This window comes from Populus euphratica, unplaced genomic scaffold (genome assembly GCF_000495115.2).
Source record: "Populus euphratica unplaced genomic scaffold, PopEup_1.0 scaffold3.1, whole genome shotgun sequence".
In the NCBI taxonomy this organism is placed as follows: Eukaryota; Viridiplantae; Streptophyta; class Magnoliopsida; order Malpighiales; family Salicaceae; genus Populus; species Populus euphratica.
In genome coordinates, this window is record NW_011499847.1 from 2,552,569 (window position 1) to 2,573,884 (window position 21,316).

Here is a 21,316-nt window from a genome sequence, read left to right on the forward strand (position 1 = left end):
AAACTCAAGAGGTAAGCATGAAGAAGGCAGTAAAACACTGGCTATTTTTTAATTTAAAATTACCACAACTACACTTTTATATATACGCACACACACATACATGGCTTATTCATGGAGTCTGATGAACGTAGTCCAGTCGTTTTAACGTCAGAGAGTCAACGGGCCATGCTGGTCCACTGCCGGCGCGCCTTCTTTCACCAATTCACGATAGTGGCTGTCCATTCTGTGTGCCTTCCCACGCCCTCAGTTCTGCAAGCCATAAATGAGAGTGGAAATAAGATTAACAAAATGAAGAAACACAGTTTACTCCCTGTATTTGTTTCAATACAGCATACCAGGCCCTTCAACGAACAATTCATCAATCTTGTGTTATATTTGTCATATTTCATCAAATCGACCAAATCAAACTGGATTTTAAATACACCATGATGAACATACCCTGTATGGGTAGACAAATTGTTTAAAATCCAATCCTTTCATGGTTCAATTGATGAAATATAATGAATAAAAATGTAAATCTGATGAACTTGTTTTTACAGGGGTTCATTTGATGGATTGGCAGAATCACAGAGGTTACGCTTGAAAACTTTCCTTCCAAGTTTGAGCAAGGAAAGGAGCTGAAAGATTGATACGGCCATGGTTTTAAGATCTATGCAGCTTCTTTTTTGGACCTTTCAATCATTCAGTCCATCACAGTCATCAATTGTGGGAACTGATGGATTCCTTCGGTGACTTCTTTAATGAACTTTACTATATAAATTATTTTAATATCTTCTAATCATCTCGTGAAATAATCCTGTCCATCCACCATAGACATTATATTATGTTCGAGTAAAAAAATATTATCGAAAACCTCGCGATTGATTGCATTCTTCTCGCGATACAATGATTGGTCAAACCCAAATTCTGTAACCATATAATAAATTGACCATTCATGAATTGAAAAATATATTTAGAGTGCATTTGGAAAAACTTTTAACTTCAAGTACTCTTCTTGGTCTAGATTTTTTCATGAGCAATTTATGATAAAAAGGGTTAATTATTTTAAGTTAGAGATGTATTTAATAAAAATAATTCAAGTTAATTTTCTTGGAGAAACAAGTTGAAGTTAAAAGCTTTAACTCTTGATTGAATTAAAATTTAAACTTGATTTTATAACAAGTTTTAATTTAAATAAATATTTATTTATAATTAAAAAATCAAGTAAAATCAATTTATAAAAAAAATCATTCAAAATATAACCTTATAGCTACCACGGAATACATTTCATCTGCCTCCCTTCCCCAAGCCAGGCCTCGACGGAGGGGCAGAGTATAGGCAGTCTACCGTAACAGCAAATTATGGGGGCACCCTCTCACGCTTGCTATCATTCAAACGAAAAATAAAAATGATTTTGTTTGAAAGAAAATTAAAAAAAAATGGGGTATTTTGCACTGTAATTTGATTATGCTTTTGAAAAAATCCTTTTATTTTATTTTATTTATATTTTTAATTTATTTTAAAGTATTGATATCAAAAATAAAAAATATTATTTTTAAATATTTATAAACAAAAAAAATACTTACTAATCATGTTAAATAGAGAATTAATGAATATATCTCTGATTTCAAACAAGACTAACCATACAGGCAAGATATCGTTTTGATTCATTACTAATCACTTGCCACTGTAAAAAGATCAAGACAAATCACCAGCTTAATTTGATGCTGTCCTAATTACTTAAACAACAGTAACAATGCTGCAGAACTAGAAATGTCAGCCCACCTACCTAAATATGTGCTGGGTAACATGTTTTATAATATATTTTTAATTAAAAATATATCAAAATAATACAAAATATTTAAAAAATATCAATTTAATATTATTTTAACAAAAACAATTTTAAAACCAGCAACTACGTAGAACGCTAAAGTGTTCATTAGAACTCGGATGGCTCTGTATGTACCATTATGGTAACGTAAATTTGCTTCCTCCATCGCCCACCTCGTACTTGATACACACACAAGCTCGACCAAAAAGATATTTAAACACAGATGAGATCTTGAAAGAAGCATTTTTTTAAAAAAACCATTAATTACCTGGAAACTTATCCAAATGTGAAAACTGAAAGAAGCATTTTTTTTATTACCTGGAAACTTATCCAAATGTGAAAAAGAGCATTTATTTTGAAATCTCTTTTATGTTATTTTTTTTTTTTTAACTCTTGGTTCGAGAAGAAGAATCAACGAAATGAACCCTGTTTGACGTTTCTTTTGTAGATAAGCGTTATCATGATACGGCCTGTCGGTGACTCCAGGGTCAACTTTACTATATTTCCATCCTACTTGAAAGAAAAGAACTACCTCTTTTCGTATATTCGCATTTTCTTGCATCAATAAATACATAAATTTCAATCCCTTGCCCTGTCAAGCTTCCTGACTTGTTGACCCTCAAATTTGTTTATTGGCAAAACATGGTGTAGATATTAGATTCCAAGCACATTCCCGGCCCGTAGTATATGGGAAGCGCTACACTCCTGTGCATCTCAAAAACAGGCAAGCGTTTCTACATAAATCCAAGCGCATATGTCAAAGGGTTTGGAGTGTGGAAAGCACAAGATGTTGAACTCTAATTTGAAGAAGATGGGCTCTTCTCCTTCTTCTTCATCCGTTGTGTTTGCAGTTTTGTTCTTGGTTTTTAACGCGCCTGTGTTGTGTCATGGAGGCAAAACCAGTAGTTTTGTTAGGAAAGTGGAGAAAACTGTTGATATGCCTCTTGATAGCGATGTTTTCAGAGTCCCTCCCGGCTACAATGCTCCTCAACAGGTGTGTTATTTGTGTGTTTTTTATTTCTTTCTTTTCTTGTTCTTTTCAAAAGTGAGTTATGGTGTTGTATTGTATATTGATTGAATAAAAGTTTGCATTTTCTTTTTCATATCAATACTTTAGGTGGGGTTTGTCAGTTAACAAAGAAAAACTTTCATTTTTTCAATACAAAACTGAATTTTAAATCTTTAGTTCCTTTTTATTTCTTAGAATCATGGGGACTCTCCTTAGACTTTTGTTGATTTTCTTGATAGAAACAGTGGATGGACTCTCAATTTTTTGATACGTGGGTGGTTTTTGATACAGGTTCATATAACTCAAGGAGATCATGTGGGCAAGGCAGTTATAGTGTCGTGGGTCACTGCTAATGAACCAGGTTCAAGAAAAGTAATTTACTGGAGTGAAAATAGCGAACATAAGGAGGAGGCTAGCAGCAAAGTTTATACCTATGAATTCTACAATTACACGTCTGGCTACATTCACCACTGTACCATCAGAAACTTAGAGGTGAATTTCTATATTTTCTGATATGCTATTTGGTATTCATTTTGCTTCATTCCCAGCTCCCACTCCCTGTTTATGTTCTGTTTTGCATCGATAACCTGTAATTCCTCAATAAATTAGTTGGAATTTGGACTTCTAATTGAAAATTTACACCTTTTTGTACAAAATTAGAGTATGATTTTGATTACTTGACTTCTCGTGGCAGTTCAACACAAAATATTACTATGTAGTGGGGGTTGGGCACACCGAAAGAAAATTCTGGTTTACCACTCCTCCTGCAGTTGGTCCTGATGTCCCATATACATTTGGTCTCATAGGTATGTATGGCTTGCTATGGGTTCTGTTTGCTTATATTATTGGCATTATGGTTCAGTCATACCTGCAGTTTGCTCCAGTATTTTCTATAAGGGTGTATGATTCTTTGAGCGGATAGGATTTTCTTGTTTTTACATGTGCTTCTGTCCTCATTATTGGGATTTATTTGCAGGGGATCTTGGTCAGAGTTATGATTCAAACACAACACTTACTCACTATGAAAAGAACCCAACAAAAGGACAAGCAGTTTTGTTTGTTGGAGACCTATCTTATGCCGATAACTATCCAAATCATGACAATGTGAGATGGGATACATGGGGAAGGTTTGTAGAGAGAAGTGTTGCTTATCAACCTTGGATATGGACTGCAGGAAATCATGAGATTGACTTTGCCCCAGAAATTGTAAGCATCTCACACCATAGTTTGTCATCTAACTAAGAATAATATGTTTTAACGTTTCTGAATTATCTGAAGGCCAACTGGAGATGGTAGCTTCTAAATTCTTATTTTCTAAGGGTGGAAATGCTTCATCTCACACCTTTCTGATAATCCATGGCTTCCCATATCCGTTCAACTTTGTTCTCTTAGAAATTGTTGATCTCCATTCTCAGGGCTGCTTCTCAAAGCCATTACAAGCTTGATGCTATATCATCTTGCTTGGAAACTAATTTTATTGCAGCTACCTCAACTTAGATGCCGAGTTTTACAATTACTGACGTGGTTTCCACTGGCCTTGAATTTTTAAAGTAAATTACACTTGGTGCCGCTGTTTTTGAGTTTTGATGCTCTGTGTTCTATGGTTCTAGTCCACTTTTTTTCCATATGTATGTTTGATAGATGCGCAAAAGCTGCTGGAAAAGCGAATTCATAGCAAAAGAATGTATTGTTTTTGCAGGGTGAAACTAAACCATTTAAGCCTTTTACTCACCGCTACCATGTCCCTTATAGAGCATCGCAAAGCACCACTCCTTTTTGGTACTCAATCAAGAGGGCTTCAGCATACATCATTGTCTTGTCTTCATACTCAGCATATGGTAAGGGCTTTACTCCTTTCTAAATTCCTAATCGAATGACGGGAGACGAAAATTTGCATGTGCATGCCGTTGAACTTGTTTCTATCAAACATCAGTCCTTGCTATCTTTTGTTGATATATTTTAGAAGATGATTATGTTTTTCATTGCTTACTGAAAAGCCTCGGAACATCATGATTTGTACACTGCTCAAATGTAGTTTAATTGGTTACCATAATTCCTGCACTGTCATCCTTTTGATTCCCGCGTTCAGATATTTGAAACATCAAGTATAATTCCTGCATTTCCATGCTTTGTTCAAATGTTCGTTACTCCAATGATGCAATTCCATAATCGTGTACAAGTACTTACGTAATTGCATCTGTTTTTCATCGTGATTTTAGGTAAATACACTCCTCAATACAAATGGCTTGAACAGGAGCTACCAAAAGTTAATAGGAGTGAGACACCGTGGTTGATTGTTCTTATGCATTCTCCATGGTATAATAGCTACAACTATCATTACATGGAAGGAGAGACCATGAGAGTAATGTACGAGCCATGGTTTGTTCGGTACAAAGTTGATGCTGTGTTTGCTGGTCATGTTCATGCCTATGAACGATCTGTAAGTGTCCCTGGTCCCGTATAAATCATGTGATAAGGTTCATGTTTCTATTGAGATGTTTTCTTTCCAGTCCCTGGGGATCTCTTTCTTTAATTTTTTCTAAAACCTTGAAGTTCTGTAAAGATTACTTAGTTCGGCTTCGGATTTGGTTTTGCTTCCAAATGACATTAAATGAAAATCCTTTAAACTAATCTAACTTGAGATTCTCCGAACTATCAAATTATTGAGGAGAGATTTGTGGATGTCATCAATCAGAAAGAACCATCGGACTCTAGATTTGAATGTGAAGTCATCATCAAGGTAAAACTCTGGCACATCTTCTGTCCGAAACCAATGGTTTACTGTCTCTGCAGGAACGCGTATCGAACATTGCATACAACATAGTAAACGGAAAGTGCGTTCCGGTGAGAGATCAAACTGCCCCAGTTTACATTACCATTGGCGATGGAGGAAATCTTGAAGGCTTAGCAACGAAGTAAGAGGATTGAATAAAAGAACTCATATTCCCAGAGGCAGATATATATATATATATATATATATATATATATATATATATATATATATATATATATATATATATATATATATATATATATATATATATATACATATCTTCCAATTTGCTTGCATAGTTAAATATAACGTGGCCTCATTGTCCTGCAGCATGACATATCCGCAACCAGAGTACTCAGCATACCGCGAGGCCAGTTTTGGTCATGCCATTTTCGATATTAAGAACAGAACCCATGCTTACTATGGCTGGCACCGCAATCAAGATGGATATGCTGTGGAAGCTGACACCATGTGGTTCTACAACAGATACTGGCATCCGGTTGATGATTCAACAAATAATGAATCGTGATGACATCGTTTTTTTGGTTTCTCTCGTTTCCATTTCTGGGTGATCTTTAATCAACTTTCTGTAATAAAATTCTCATATAGAGAAGTGGACCTCTACCACAAATCTTCCACTGGCCCTTTTGTCAGCGTCTGTGACCAAAAAAAAAAAAACTGTTTGCAGATCAGATCATACAGCAAGATACACAAAAGGTGTAATACGTGCTTTGGAAAGCGCATCATAATAATTTAGACGTACCTTTTCGCAGTGCAATCTTGTACTCTGTCCATCTCAGCTACAGATTCTCTCTTTTCCAAGTTCTCTCAATCTTATGCTTTGCTAACTACTGGGATTACTTTTTTTATTATTATTTTTTGAGAATGGTAACCACCATTGCTACTCTAAAATCATCAGAAGCCATGGAATTTTATTCACCACCCCCCATTACTGTGACCTGGTCTCTGGAAGCAATCCTGTTGAACTGTTATTGTCCCGTTTCCAAACCAATTTTAATGCTAATCCACTTCTCAAGAATAAAAACTAATAATTGTTCTGAGTATAAAACAATTTGCTATGAGTTTAGAACCAGAACAAGAATAAAAAGAAAGAAAGAAAAAAGACAAATCATTGTTTGATATTTTGTTAGTTTTTTCAAGTGATTTTCAAATTGTTTTTTTAATATTAAATTGATGTTTTCGAAGTATTTTTCAACAATTTAATATATTTATATATATAAAAAAATCAGTATTTTAATTGAAATCATTTCTAGAAATTAATTGGTATAACATCACCGAACAAACAGTGAACCCTCCCACACCCGGAGTGAGAGAACAAAATCTAATTGAAAAAAAAGAGGAACGAAAAAGAGAGAGGCTTTGTTACGGATAAGCAAGTAAAATCTTACCAAAATGAGTATAGTTCTACTTAAACAAATCAGTCTTTTATATCAAAGAAGTCACACTGCCTTCCATTCATTTACAAAGAAGTGGTTGGAATTGCGTAATAAAGTGTTTTTTATAAGAAATATATTAAAATAATATTTTTTATCTTTAAATTTTATTTTTAATATCAATATTAAAAAATATTAATTAAAAAATTAAAAAATTATTTTAAAAAACTTCTAAAATAAAAATAAATATCCCATTGTACAAAGGATATCAAACCCCCAATTTCATCTTATTTGTTTTTAAATTTTAAAAATATTTTTAAAAATTTTAAAATATTTTATTTTTTTTACATTTTTTTTTTTGTACAGCAATGCTCTTGTTGAAAATTCCCTCTGCATCTCTTCTATTCTATTTCTATCCGTCAGTTTGAATCCATCGCATGCACCGATTGACGGCTTTCCCTTCCATATAAACTCAGCGGATTAGCGCGCGCGCGCTCTCTCCACAGCTAAATAACACGACTTGTGCGTACCGCTGTCTCACACATTCTTCTACTCTAATGAAGAGTACATCGGAATCTCAATAAAAGGGCGGAGCCAATAGATGGCAGCAGCAGCAGCAAAGAAATAAACAACGGCTCAACAGAATCTAACAACGAGAATAATAACAATAATGACGAAGAGAATAAGAAGAAGAACAAAAATGTAGATCCGGAATCATCCATCTGTTTGCTTCAGCCTATTACTTCCGATTCCGGTCCTCATTACATCGGCATTCGCCGTCTCCTTCTCTTTAGAAAAGCCCACTCCGGTGTTCATCGCCGTTTTGTAAGCTTTCTCTCTACTGATTATTATTATTATTATTATTATTATTATTTCGCGTTTTAATTGTTATGCATGCTGCATTATTTTGTTTCACATTTGCTTAATTCATAGATCTAGTGGTTTGGATTAGAAACTGTTTATGGATGGAGCTTAGTTTAGGAGAAAAATAGTGATTAAACTAGATGTTCTGCTAATCAAGCACGGAGATAAATTTTTTTTTTCTTTTCCACTTTAAGTTACTATAGATGCTTATTGGATTAGGTTTAGAACAAAATTCAATTTAGAACTTATTTTTTCTAGTAGAGATGCGTGTGCGTTCCTTTCCTGATTTTTTATCAACCTAGGAATTGCCATTCGAGTGATTTGGAATATTTCCTATTGGTTCAAGCTGGATTGGAAGTTTGCTGTTGCGTGGATGTCGTGTGATTGAAGTTTTATCAACATTTTTCAATTTTAAGTTTATTATGATATGATTTTGCGTTGTTTTGAAATTCTAATGGTTTGCAACCTTTATTTTAGTTTAGTAATTGTACCTGTTAAATGATGCTTGAGAATGGCCACTGGTTTCCTCTGTGACGCCTCCTTCTTTCATGTGTTTTTTTTTTTTCGTTTTCATTTAGGAGAACCTTCAAGTATTCCACAAGTTCTTAGTGTGAATGCCATTCTGGTTTTTTTATTGAAGGATTGGAGATGCAATGGAAAAGAGTATGTGAGCTTTCGTAATTACATTTGTAGGCCAAGAAATTGGGACAGTTTGCCAGGCCACCAAAGCACTCCGGGAAACAGGTTGCTGACACTTTACTTGAGTGCAGCTGGTTGTGTATATTGGCTGACATCTTATACTGACAGAGTTATGCTCACACACCTGTAAACATTGGGTTTAGTAATTATTCCAACTAACTGACATGTGACTTACCTTACTTAAAAAAGTATATTTATCTAGATGAGCTAGAGATATTGTTAGTAGTGTTCTTTCTGTGGCTTTGCTGATTTTCGGCAACTGCTGAACTTCCTAATTTTATTTTATTTTACTTTGTTTTGAGAATCATCGTGAACTTTGTGAGTTGTGACTTCTATTTTAAATCTATTTCTTTATAAAATCCTGACATCAGGGTAATTTACTGGTTGATGCATCAGTGGACGATGGCTTCAATCTACGAGTCCACTCTCCCATTTGTTCGAGGTGGACAGCTGGACTTCCAGCCAGATATGCGTCCGTTTCTTCTGGATTTTCTTTTGGTACTTAGAAGTCTTATTTGTACCTCTGACTGTGCCGTGTGCTTCTGCCATCAATTTTAATGGGTTTCCAATAGTTGAAATCCTTACAACTGAGAAATCTTCTTTTAAAGCCAGCAATGCACTTTCCCCTATCACCGCCTGTTTCTACATGTTTGAAATTTGACATTGGTCTGATCCGACAATTTATGCGTTTCACTTTTATGTTAACTCATCAGCCTTAGATTTAATTGCTGAAAGCAGTATTTTTAACTGAGAGAAAGTAAAAGTTACGTGGTAAAATAGAGGTAAAGCCTTTTTTCTGGTTTACGAGGGAAAAAATGCAAAAAACAAATTAAATAAAAATAATCATGTATTCTCCCAGCCTATTCCACCCCTTCTCTTCTTGTTCTACTTTAGCTTCCATTCTGTGCCAAGAACCAGCTAATTAATTTCTTGTGATTTTTTAGTTGATTATAAATTTAAGGCTCCTTGCATGACAAGAACAGCAAAGCTCTACATCTTTGATTTGGCATTCTTGCATGTAATTATGAACTTCATTTGCAGAACCTGCGAAGTATCAATCCATCTTCTACTCGCAGAACAAGTTTCAGTTCAACTGCAAGTGATAATGATTCCCTATGTTGCCAAGCGGCTGAGCCTGCATATTCTTTTGTAGGAATGCATTGCATCTTTGATCAATGCAAAGCTGCTGGTATTTCTTTACGTTACCAACATACACTTCTTTCATGTCCATTCATGTTGAAGTTTGAGTGGTTAATCTATCTTCTTAGACTAAGCACCGCTGTTACTGTTTTGAAGTTTGGGTACATGATTTCTGACTAAGCACCCTTATCAGATGGAACGTTGACAGTGTGCAGTGTCTCAGAACCACCTTCAGTCATAAAACAATTAGAGGGCCATTCTAAAGATGTCACAGGTTTGATTAACCGGTATTGTTTCTATGGTTTTTTCTTATATTTTGGGTCCTAAGTATTTGTTTGTGTGGGTGTGCTTTCACATGTTTCCATGATCAAAGGCTTCACATTCTATTATAATTTAGACAGCGTAGTGGCACTTGTAAGTGCTATGCCTAGAAGCAACAAGTCCTCGGTTTGTATTGGAGAGACATTGTTCTCTAGTCTTGAGTGCAACCATGGTATTGGCGTGATAGGTCGATTGAAAATCAGTCCCAATTATCTTTTAGGCAAACAACTAGAAATGGAAATGAAAACACGATCTTGTGTAGCATTCAAAAGTACAAACCTATTTACGTGGAACCCACTTAGTAAAATTTATTTGTGGATGACTGTTTTGTAGAACTGTATGAAGAATGAGCTGCATTCTGCCTGCTAGTATTGCGTTCTTCCCATGCTTTTGTGAATTAAAGTTCTGGTCGCTTTGAATTTTGTATATAGTTAGTTCCACACGCCATCAACTAACACTTGGATTGAGAATACTGATTTAACTAAGTATATTTGTGCAAGCGTGATTCCTGCATGTTCTAAGAGGAGTCAGCAGAGAGCAGTGCAGATCTTTAGTCTCTATATCCAATATATTCCCACCAAGGACACTGCTAATTATATTGATTGAGTACAAGTTTATATATATTGCCATCATTGCCACATTTCTAAGTCTGAAAAGTATTTCCAGACTTAAACTTCTCATCCAACAATCAGTACATTGCATCAGCATCCATGGATAAAACTGTGAGAGTATGGGAGTTGTCAAAAGGGATTTGCATTCGAGTAATATATGGAATCTCTTCACAGTTGTGTATTCGTGTTCATCTTGTAAGGATGCACTGAAGCGCCCCCCACCCCCCCACCCCCCAAAAAAAAAAAAAAAATTCAGTGTGTACGTGTGCTTGCATATATGATGAACAGAACTGGAAATGTTCCATAAATAATATGTTCTGTTCATTCTTCACAACTTGATTGGCCACTGATTATTTTGTCTGAATTTTCTCTCTTTTGTTTCCATCAATGCAGGTAAATAACAACTTTCCCTCAGTTGGCAATGCAAACAGAGAAATTACCGTAAATATCATTTTCCTTTGCTTGCTTGCTTGCTACGTCATAGCACATTTACTTGACTAGCTGTATTCACTCATATTGTTGTCATAATTGATTGAATATGAGAAAGCATCTAATCACATTTGATGATTTAAAATAGATTGATCCTGCTCACGATCTTAATCAGTTTGAGAGGTTACCAACTTCTTATGTGCAAGCTTTCATGTTGAAGCAATTTCAAATGAGAATCTCTTGAAATTTAGGATAGTATATAGGTTTGTATTTTATTACAGCAATTTAGGTTCTGATATTTGGTCACTTATTATTGGTACATATGAACTTAGAATACATCTAAAAAGCTTATGTAAAAACATGTTCACTTGTGCAATTTTTTCAGAGATAATTTCATAATATTCAAGTGTGTGGAGGAAAATTGGTTGTGGCAATGAAATGTAATGTATTTGTAGGTCATCGTTTGCTGGATTAGTAAGTTTTTTGTCACCTTCTACACAACTTCTATGTCTTATGCAACTATCCCACAGCCTCCATGCTCTTTTCCCACCTGTCCTACAGCCCCTGAAATTTTCTGCAACATTTTTTCCAACCACTGCACCTTTTTACACTACATTTTTCAGAGAGAAGCAAAATAAAGGGAGTGTTGATTGGGAAGCGTAAAAGCTCCATTAAAACTGCAAGGTTTTGGTCTAGAATTGAGAGTTCACATATCCTACAGTAGAATCTTAAATTTGACCCGGCCTGGGAACAGTAATAACTGTTTTATCTTTGCTGAAGTGCTCTTTTTTTGTAACATGAACTTGCCGGAATTGAGGATTCAAACGTAAACTTCTACAACCTAACTCGGCCAAAGAATACATGCGTCAACAAGCTACAGGTCCATCTCTCTAGTATACTGGGTTTTGATGTTTCACTATTTCACCTTCATGTTCTCATCATTATGAGCATTTCTGACAGCAGGGTCATCGCTTTCTAGTTGGTGATGTTGCGTGGAACCACGGGGAGAATTTGCTTGCGTCTGATATTTATGGCATCGTTATTATATGGAAGAAAGAAAAGACAAGACAGGTATAAGCGGAAACAATTCATTCACGCACTCTAGGACTAAGACTTCAGCTTTGTCTTGTGTCGTCATTCTTTTGTAACTGCCGAACCATTTGTTGCATTATTTCTCCGATTCATTGTGTCAATGTGAAACCGAGCGATCACTATTTGTATTAAATTTTGTACTCAGGCAGTTAACCATATACATGTATACGGCATTGAAGAAGACAACACGAAATTCATGGTTGGTATTAAATAGTATTGCATATTATTTTCCTGTGGGCAAAATGATGAAACAAGCGGAGCCTTTTAGGAGCTCCTAAAGCGACACCGAGGACTTTCTTCTTATATTCAGATTGAAGCTTCTTCTTTGATGATGTGATCGCTAAAATAACCGTAGGAAACAGTAGGACAAAATGCTATTTTTCTCGGTAACTTGAGTTATTTCTCATCTTGGCTACCGCTTTCAGAGTCGCAATCAGAACTTTTTCCCGGCGGTACTGTTGGACAGTTTTTCTTATCAAGCTAAAGGATGTTCGATAACAAGTTTGGATTGGATTTTATAGTGTTTTAAACCTTAATAGCCATGGTGGGATTCTTAGAAGTTCACTATCAGAACCATTGATTTATAGTTATAAACGAGTGGATTAAACAAGCTTTACCCCGTTTTGTTTGATAATATTTTTCACTTTTAAAAATTAATTTTTAACATCAAATCTAAAAATATTAAAAAAAAAATAAGAAGATTATTTTTTTTCAAAACCAACCATTGATTTCCTTTCCTCCGGCCTTTGATATCCTTCGGAATGTCAAAAGGAGAAACAAGTGTCTTCAACCTTGGTTAATCTTTCATTCGACATGAAATTTAAAACATCCCAGTTTACTTGCATTAGCATATTACAACTAGGTTTATTAAACGCCTCTTTAAAATGTCATGAAAAAAAAATTAAATCTTTTCTTTTAATTCATTTTAGAAAAAGCATTAATTACCATGCTGCAGCAGTTCCGCGAGAATCATCTATGCAAATACCTTTCACTATTTTTGCCCCCAACTGTGTATCTAATTGTTTTTCCAACAAGTTAAAATAGTTTGGATTATACACAGCCCTAGTTTACAAACAAGAAACCAGAGTGAGAAACATGTACATGATTACATAAAACTAAAAACAACCAAACACATCCTCGACAGGGTGGCCAATCCTCAAACCATATAAACATGACAGATTTTCAAACCAGTTTCCCTCTGCCATTAACTCACAAATACAACAGCTTGTGATGCAGATATCTTTGCCTCCGTGTTTGCTTGAAACCTAACCATGGTTAAAAAGAGACCTCCGGTTCCTCTGCTATCATTATACATCAGCATCTGTATTTTATTTACTTTTATCACCTTCGGCGTCTCTTCGTTTCCACCTGCATGAACACCATGGAAAAATTCATCAATGATAAAGTCAACTCATTCTTCCTGTATTCGTGGTTATCTGCCATTTGCATGCCACTTTGACCCGGATCCATTTCTCTGTTAGAATTACAGAACCCCCATTATCACAAGACAACAGCAAGCCACCATAAATTAGCATAAAAAGTTCTTCTCGCTCTAAATTAATACCAACACAAAAGTAATCAGGAAAACTAAAATGACTTTTGACTTGTTTGCCTTAATGTCACATGCTTACCCACTGGCCACACATTCAACACTACAGTAAATGGGAATACCTTTGCATCTGATTGTCTGGTATTATGCGGATTCTGCAACTTCTTCTGGCTTTCAGATGAACAATTCTCACAGAAGAAGTGATCAAGTCTTTTAGCTTCCTCTGCAGACATTTCTATACAAGCAGGATGAAACCTGAATCAAAAGGTAGTATGCTGAATGATGCATTGTTTTCCCAATGTATTTGCATAAATTGTATATGTCTGCAGCAAAACAGCTCTGTGGTAAAAACATCCCATGAATATGCACAGACAACAACATAAGAAAAGGCATTAAACCATAAGCCTCTATACCCTTGTTGCTAACTCCTTCTGAACTAGGAGCATGTACATAGCCTCGACCTCAATATAAGAAATCCCTATGAAGTGAAGGTTAGAAACAAATCTCGTGATCAAGGCGTGCCTCTAAAATCACATGCCAGAGGAAATTTGGAAAAGAAAAGGGAAGAAAAATCTAAGATACTTTAGTTACCAGAAGACCAAACAACTTCAAAATAACTGTAGAGAACATTACTGTAGTCCAATTCAATTGTAATCCATCTATTACTTCAATCCCAGAGACAATTTGCACAGAAAATCTAATGCCTATTCCCTTCGGTTTGAAGATAAATATGAAAATACAACTGACGAGTGGAAACATGGTGTTATAAATGTAAACATATTCTTTCTCGCAAAAAGAAGAATAAAATTAAACTCCTCTAGTCTCCTTAACATTAGGGATAGCAAGCTGCGCGAGCTCCTAGCTAGAACTTACAAGCACCCACGTGATCATGGCATTGAATAATCTCATCAAGCAAATTCCAAACAGCATCACAGAACAAAATCCCGTTCACGAAACCTGAACAAAAGGGCTTCAAACAAACTAAATCATCTCAAAGGCACACAACTTACCAATCACTACAGATTTCACATTGAACCATCAAGTCATCAGGATTGTAAGGCATCTCACATTTACAATACCTGCCACATCAAAACCAATTCATAATCCACATAAAACAAAACCCATCTTGCTATTTTAATCCTAAAAAAAAATGTTCAATTCAAATCCATCAAGCCACAGTCAAGCTAAAAAAACTCGAATAATAGCATAAAAATCAAGCTAAACAATGAAAAAACACCGAACGAAACTGTCAAATTCACATTTAATCAAAACAAAAAATCAGCTTTTAATTATAATCACAGTCTATAACATAAAAGAAAAGAAATTTTGAGGCTTACACGGCAACTCTATCAGGAATAAAAGCACCGGTAGACGAAGTATACTCGAAACGACAAAAGAAATCATCATTTCCAACAGCATCAAGCTTGGTATAACTCTTGAAACTATGAACCGTACACTTCCCTTCAATCGTGTCTGCACTCTGGATATCATAGTGATCGGAGAGAAAAACCTCCTTTGAGCCATGAAACTGCCGGCGGCCACCAATTGATTCCTCCGGGCGGTAATACCACCGTACATGTACCCTCGCGTTGGCTCCTCTACCGTCGGATTCAATCCGCTCAATCTTTGCCACGTACGAGGGCGTCGACGGATCCGATGGTCGCAACAACACGCAATCTCCGGCTACAGAAAGGAAAGAAAGAATAAATTTCATATTTTTGAGATGATATTAATCAATTGAAAAAATTACAAAAGGGGGGACGAAGTTTTTATTACGTTTGACGATTTTGTTGATGGGTTTAACAGTATACGAGTCCAGAGTGCGTCTTGGTGCTTTAGCTTTGGCCATGGAAGTGGTGTGTAAACAAGGTCATGCACAAAGCCAAGAAAGAGATTGTGGAGGAGAGAGAAGATATTAAACACAAAGGTTGTCCCCTTGTTGTTTTAATAATTTTATTTTTATGTAATTTCTAGCTTGTTCAGTTAGCAAGATTCTACCTGTTTTTTTAATTATTTTTAATTTAAAAATATTAAATTAATTTTTTTATTTTTTAGAATTTTAATATATTAATAAAAAATCATTTTTAAAGTATTTTTAATTTAAATACACTTTCCATTATTAGATACATTTCATGCCAGGAACAGAAAAAATTTACATTGCAGTAATTACTTTATATGATCCATTTTTAAAAATATATATATATATAAATATAAATAAAAGAGATAATAAAATTCATGACATCAAAAATAATAAAAATATATTCACTTAAAATTACTCTTTTCTACATTTAATTATTCCTTATATGCCATAAAATTTATTGCCAAAGACATCCTATTCCCATCTTTGTTATGACTATTTTTAAACCATTTCATAACTATTATATACTATAAATGCTATAGTTCTTAGCCGTGTTGAATCTATAAAAAAAAATCATAATTTATAACTATTTTATTTTATTATTTGTAGTAAATTATCGTATAAAATAAAATAAAAGGTAAAATGTGATTGAACCGGATTTATGGTTCAACCAGTGTGAAACCTAGCCTGTTCCAAAGGGTTTTCTACTGACTTTAAGAAAAAACTCTGACCAAACACATCGAGTGCCTGGTTCTGGTTCCATCAATTTCTTGAACAGGATCGGCTGGGATACTGGTTATATGGTCCTAGGATGTTTAGTTGACAATCTAGCACGGGGATTGTGGAGTGAACCTGTTAATTACTGGACTTTTGAACATAGCATAGCAAACATAAGTTAATTAATTAACATGTTTCATATGCCATACTGAACATTATAATATAAAAATGCTCAGCATGGAACATGATCCACACGTACCATATTGATGCGTGGAAAAAATGCTGATAATTAAATCATTAAAACGAAGATTTTACATGCTTAGAAAGCAAGTACGACTAATTAACCTCTAGATATATTTTCAAAAAAAGAAGATCATAACATTATTTTCACTTAATTTAAAAAAAAAATCTATTTTTTTGATCCATTTTTATTTCGGGGATAAGATAAAATCTGTTCGCTCAAAAAAGTAGATAGATTTTTCGTGAATTTATTTGTGGGCCAGGAGGGAGCGCATGGAGCTTGATTTTTGGAGTTCACGCCATGGAAGCGTGGAGGAGTTTTTCATGTTAATGTTTGCCTGGGAAGTGGCAAGAGGCGATCTGAAAGGCATGTGTTGTGATGGCTGTCTCTGGTATCGCCGTCTCAGCCCTCAGCTGTTGCTGTTTCTCTGTTCATTTCCCACGTCAAGTTCGGATCGGTGTCTTTGGTATTGCCACGTCATCTTCCTGAAAGTACATGTCCCTTCGTTTAACGACATCTGCATCTTGAGGTTTGAAATTGTAAAAACCAATCATATGGTTTGTTCGTTTGTTTTTCTTCAAACTCAGCTTGTTCTAGTCTTTTGTTTAAATATTAAATGTGAAGATCTTGTTGGATAAACAATAATACTGATGACGTGGTGGACAGACTTCATAAAAAATATATATAATCATATTTAATGGTCGACGGGGCTTGGTATTGAGTTGTATTTTTAAAACAAGTTTGTTTTTTTTTCTGTGTGAGAAAATACTTGAATTTGTTTTGTGAGATGATAAGCAGGTAAAAATCTAAGAAGATGAAAATAATATTTGTTTTTGTATATAGAGAAAAAATATGTGTTTTTTGTTTATTGTATAATATTTTTTATTTATTATTATTTAGATGAATTCTCATAGTGTCTTTTTCAAATTTTGATAATATATAGCTTGAAAAATATCTAAAAAAACAAATTAGACAAATACCAATGAAAAATACTATTTATAAACAATACCGTGTATGTCACTGTCCATGATTAGTAAACATACAAGAGCTAAAAATAGCTCGGTTAGACAAAAGCTAAAGCTTATTTAGGCCTCAACCTAATTAAGTTTCATGGAGCTTCGTCGAGCCTTATAAATAAAAAATAAAAAAAAAAGAAGAGGAAAGAAAAAGGTAGTTTGGCCAGGAACCTTGTGACACGATAAAAATACAATTTCTAATATTTATCTTAGTTGGAGTAGTACTTTATGAAGATGATTTTCTATTTGTTAATATTGTATCCCTTTTTTTTTTCATGAATTCTTGAAGGTAGAAAGAAAGAGGAAATATGAATCTCAATTCTTTACAAGTAAAATATTAAATGAGAAATTTAAAAATAAAATATAATATTTTATATTTGAGTTAGCATGACAAACACATAACCTAGTTTTGATACCAAAACAAAATTATGAAAAAAAAATAAAAAAAAAATTATAAAACTTAATTCTCAAATCAACATGGTTTTGTAAGAAAAAATTTAAATAAAAATAAAAAACAACTTAAAAAAAGAAACTCACATCAATTATGGTAGAGTCATCAAATTCATGATTCAAAATATAAAATTAGGATAACCCCATGGGAAAAAAAATATTTACAAAATTAAATGTTAATCTCTAATTAATCTAATATTAAATGATAAATTTTTTTTAAAAAATTTTAAAAACAAAGTCAGCTAGATCCAACCTCTCAGACCCCTTACACGGGTCATGAGACCAAATTACACCATAAAAAATAAACTTATAAGAAAATAATGAAGTTAAATTCTCAACTAACCAAAATAATAAGGAATAAAGTTGAAAAAAAAAATTCAACTAAAAAAATATAAAAAAAAACTGAAAAAAATAAAGATAAAAAGGAAAAAAATCAAATAATAAATAATAAAATTGAAAAAAATCCCAGTCAAGAAAATAATAATAAAAAATAAGGATTATATTTAAAATAAAAATCAAACAATAAAAAATAAAATTAATAAAAATTTTAAAACTAAATTTATTATAATTAAAATAATAAAAACTAAATTCAATCCAATCAAGAAGCGACCAAACTTCCTTAAATTTATGCAGTCACGTCATGTTTTTTAGTGAGAGGAGAGAGAATAGAGGGGGGGAGGAAAAATGCCATAACGACAACACGCACTACACCGCCATGAAAAGAGGTTTCCAACACTGCCCTGAAAAGCGGTGTTTAGAGTCTGGAACGTGCCAGAAGCGCCGTCCACTTGCTTACGCGTTGCCTTAACCATTTTTTTACATTCTCTCGAAGATCCGATTACCGCCGAGACAACATGGAAACTACCAAAAAAAGTCTAAATGCAAAGCCACTAATCTATCATTCTATTCGTTTTGCAGGGCCCACACAGCGGTTATTTTTCTGGTTTAACCTCAAACAAGTTATTTTAATCAAGATTAAAAAAATCAAATAAAACTTTATTTCACCTAGTCTGTAGTATGATTAAGTAAACAACACAGCGGTTAACCGTAGGAAAAAAAGCTGGGTTGTTAGCAATTAAGATTCCGTTTATTTTTACGTTAAAAATTTATTTTTAAAAAATTTAAAATTTATTATTTTAGATTATTTTTTTTAAAAAAATTATTTTGATATATTAATATCAATTTTTTTAAAAAAATTGTTTTAATATATTTTTAACTAAAAACTACTTTAAAAAATAACCTAATTTTAAACACTCCCGAAATACAAGAGAAATTAATGTTACTAAGAAGTTGAAAGAGAATTTGTTTGGTGTTAGAAACAGGCAGGCTGAAAGAATCGTGGCCATTTATTATTGGAGAAATTATTAAAATATTTTTTTTTTAATGGAGTCGTAACATTATTAATATTAACCTTTCATGAATTACATTTTTTATATTTATGGTTTTAAAATTGATTTTAAACTATATACTAAGTCACTAATCTATCAATCCAATCGATAAAAAAACAGAAAATATTATAGATTTACTACTATAACCTTTTTAAAACTCAAAATATCCTTAAAAATATTCTTCACAAAATCTGTACTTTTCTTCTTTCTTTTCTTGCTTATTCTCGCCAAGAAGATCAATTGGCAGCTGCTTTAGATCCAGAACCTTTGAAATCAAATCAAGCATGTATATGCTCTCTGCTTATGCTTGCAAATTTGGCAACATTCATCCCATTATATTTATTTTTTGGTTTTCAGCCTAGAATTTATTTTTAGAAGTGCTGTAAATATTATTTTGTTAAAAATATAGTAAAATAATATTTTTTTTATTTTTTTTATTTTTGATATTAGCATACCATAATAACCTCAAAGCACTAAAAAATAATTAATTGTTATATTTGTTTTTAATTGAGCTTTAAACAAGTTATCCCACTTGAAGTAATATACTCAAAAGACGTTATTTTCTTCTTACAATTATATACCATCCGAGTCAAGAGTTTAAAACAGTTTCAACAATTGAGAATTTAAGATTCAGAGCTTAGGATTTCATCAACGATGTCATATTCAAATACTAAGAAACTAGCTAAGAATTTACAAATGGCTAAATTGTAAAATACGCTCTGAATTAAAAATCTTTTGATTTTCCACCCTGAATAATATGATTTTTTAAATGTGGCTCTTTTATCAAAGTTTCATTAGGTATTTGCTAGGAAAGCCCCTAACTGTTGCCGTTATTATTATTGCACGGAAAGGAGGAATTTGGACGATTTTTAGAGTTTTTTTTTTATATATATATACATATACAAAAAATTCTCTGGTAAAACCCTAACAAAAGTGTCGCTCAAAAAATCATAATGTTTAAGATGAGAACCTTGAGGATTTTTAATTCTAAGATTATTTATTTTTGTCAAATTTTAGGAAATATTACACAATTTAACCCTTACAAACTGAAGGAGGGTTGTCCTCCCAAGCCACGCTTTGATGTACCAAGAATTGTTTTTTATTTATAATCAGATTTTTAATTTTTATGTTGTTTTATGAGGCTGGTATTAGAAATGATTTTAATATATTAAAAAACACTGTGCAAAACACTATTAATTTGAAAGGTAACACTGCCACGTTTGAAGACTTTATAGAGTTTTGTCGCAAATATTAGATTGTCCGCAAGTTTTGTGGAGAACCAATCTTTTCACATGAACCCTTGATTGATAGAGGAGTACCTGTTTTTGTTGTCTAATAAAGTAGGTTAGGAGTAGCTAGGACCGGTCTAGCCGTGCTGGCTCATCCGTCAGAGGGTGAATGGCCGTGCCAGCGTTGCTGGTTCGTCAATGGCCTTAAAGTGAAAAGTAGGAGGGGACCCCAAGATTGCAAGCAGCATGAGAAAAAGACTAGGCCAGTACATGTTTTATTTATGAATCACGAGTGACGGGTTTTGCCCTCACCTAACTGCTAGGTACGTTTCATGTCCTCCAAGTCCCGGGGTCACCTGACTCCAGAAAGGATACCCTTCAAATAGGACTGTAAAAGGAGATTATTCAAATTAACTGAATCTAATGGCTTTCTGAAAACTTTAGGATAATTTTTTGTTAAGACTTTTTTTCTAAAAGTCGGTTTTGGTTTCTGATTTTTTTTAAAAATAATCCAACAAAATCAAATTAAATCAAAAGAAACCACATAAATTTAAAAATATTATAGGCTAAAAGCATAGTGAAATAAGATACGTAAAAAAAAAAAACTCAACCGCAGGTTAAATTAATTTATTTTGTATTCAATTGATTAGAATTTTGAAGGAAAAAGGATGATTTGATTAAACCGAACAGTCTGAATTAATACCCAGTTCTTCAAATTTCGTTTTC

At 33.5% G+C, this 21,316-nt stretch overlaps 3 protein-coding genes across 4 annotated transcripts; 2 read left to right on the forward strand and 1 right to left on the reverse strand.

Moving 5' to 3' along the window:
* Positions 1–2,282: 2,282 nt before the first annotated feature.
* On the forward strand, positions 2,283–6,362 carry LOC105141993 (purple acid phosphatase 2). The gene is made up of 8 exons (XM_011049429.1): positions 2,283–2,804; positions 3,111–3,311; positions 3,514–3,625; positions 3,796–4,025; positions 4,519–4,657; positions 5,039–5,259; positions 5,613–5,734; positions 5,923–6,362. The coding sequence occupies exons 1-8, from the start codon at positions 2,565–2,567 to the stop codon at positions 6,119–6,121; spliced, it is 1,464 nt and encodes a 487-aa protein (XP_011047731.1). The 5' UTR covers positions 2,283–2,564; the 3' UTR covers positions 6,122–6,362.
* A 992-nt stretch (positions 6,363–7,354) lies between these two features.
* Positions 7,355–12,385, forward strand: LOC105111151 (uncharacterized). Its single transcript, XM_011006431.1, has 10 exons — positions 7,355–7,404; positions 7,550–7,811; positions 8,491–8,594; positions 8,946–9,015; positions 9,591–9,738; positions 9,832–9,865; positions 9,905–9,963; positions 10,677–10,816; positions 11,015–11,930; positions 12,014–12,385. Exons 1-9 carry the CDS (start codon positions 7,355–7,357, stop codon positions 11,120–11,122), a joined length of 975 nt encoding a protein of 324 aa, XP_011004733.1. The 3' UTR covers positions 11,123–11,930; positions 12,014–12,385.
* Positions 12,386–13,109: 724 nt separating this feature from the next.
* Positions 13,110–15,619, reverse strand: LOC105142002 (bromo adjacent homology domain-containing 1 protein-like). 2 transcript variants are annotated; one of them, XM_011049440.1, is made up of 5 exons: positions 15,468–15,619; positions 15,029–15,374; positions 14,702–14,770; positions 13,814–13,946; positions 13,110–13,510 (listed from the first exon to the last, which is right to left on the reverse strand). In XM_011049440.1, the coding sequence occupies exons 1-5, from the start codon at positions 15,538–15,540 to the stop codon at positions 13,484–13,486; spliced, it is 648 nt and encodes a 215-aa protein (XP_011047742.1). In that variant the 5' UTR covers positions 15,541–15,619; the 3' UTR covers positions 13,110–13,483. The 2 variants fall into 2 exon arrangements, with proteins under 2 accessions (XP_011047742.1, XP_011047749.1); XM_011049447.1 differs by lacking the exon at positions 13,110–13,510 and having other exon boundaries at positions 13,839–13,926.
* Positions 15,620–21,316: the final 5,697 nt, after the last annotated feature.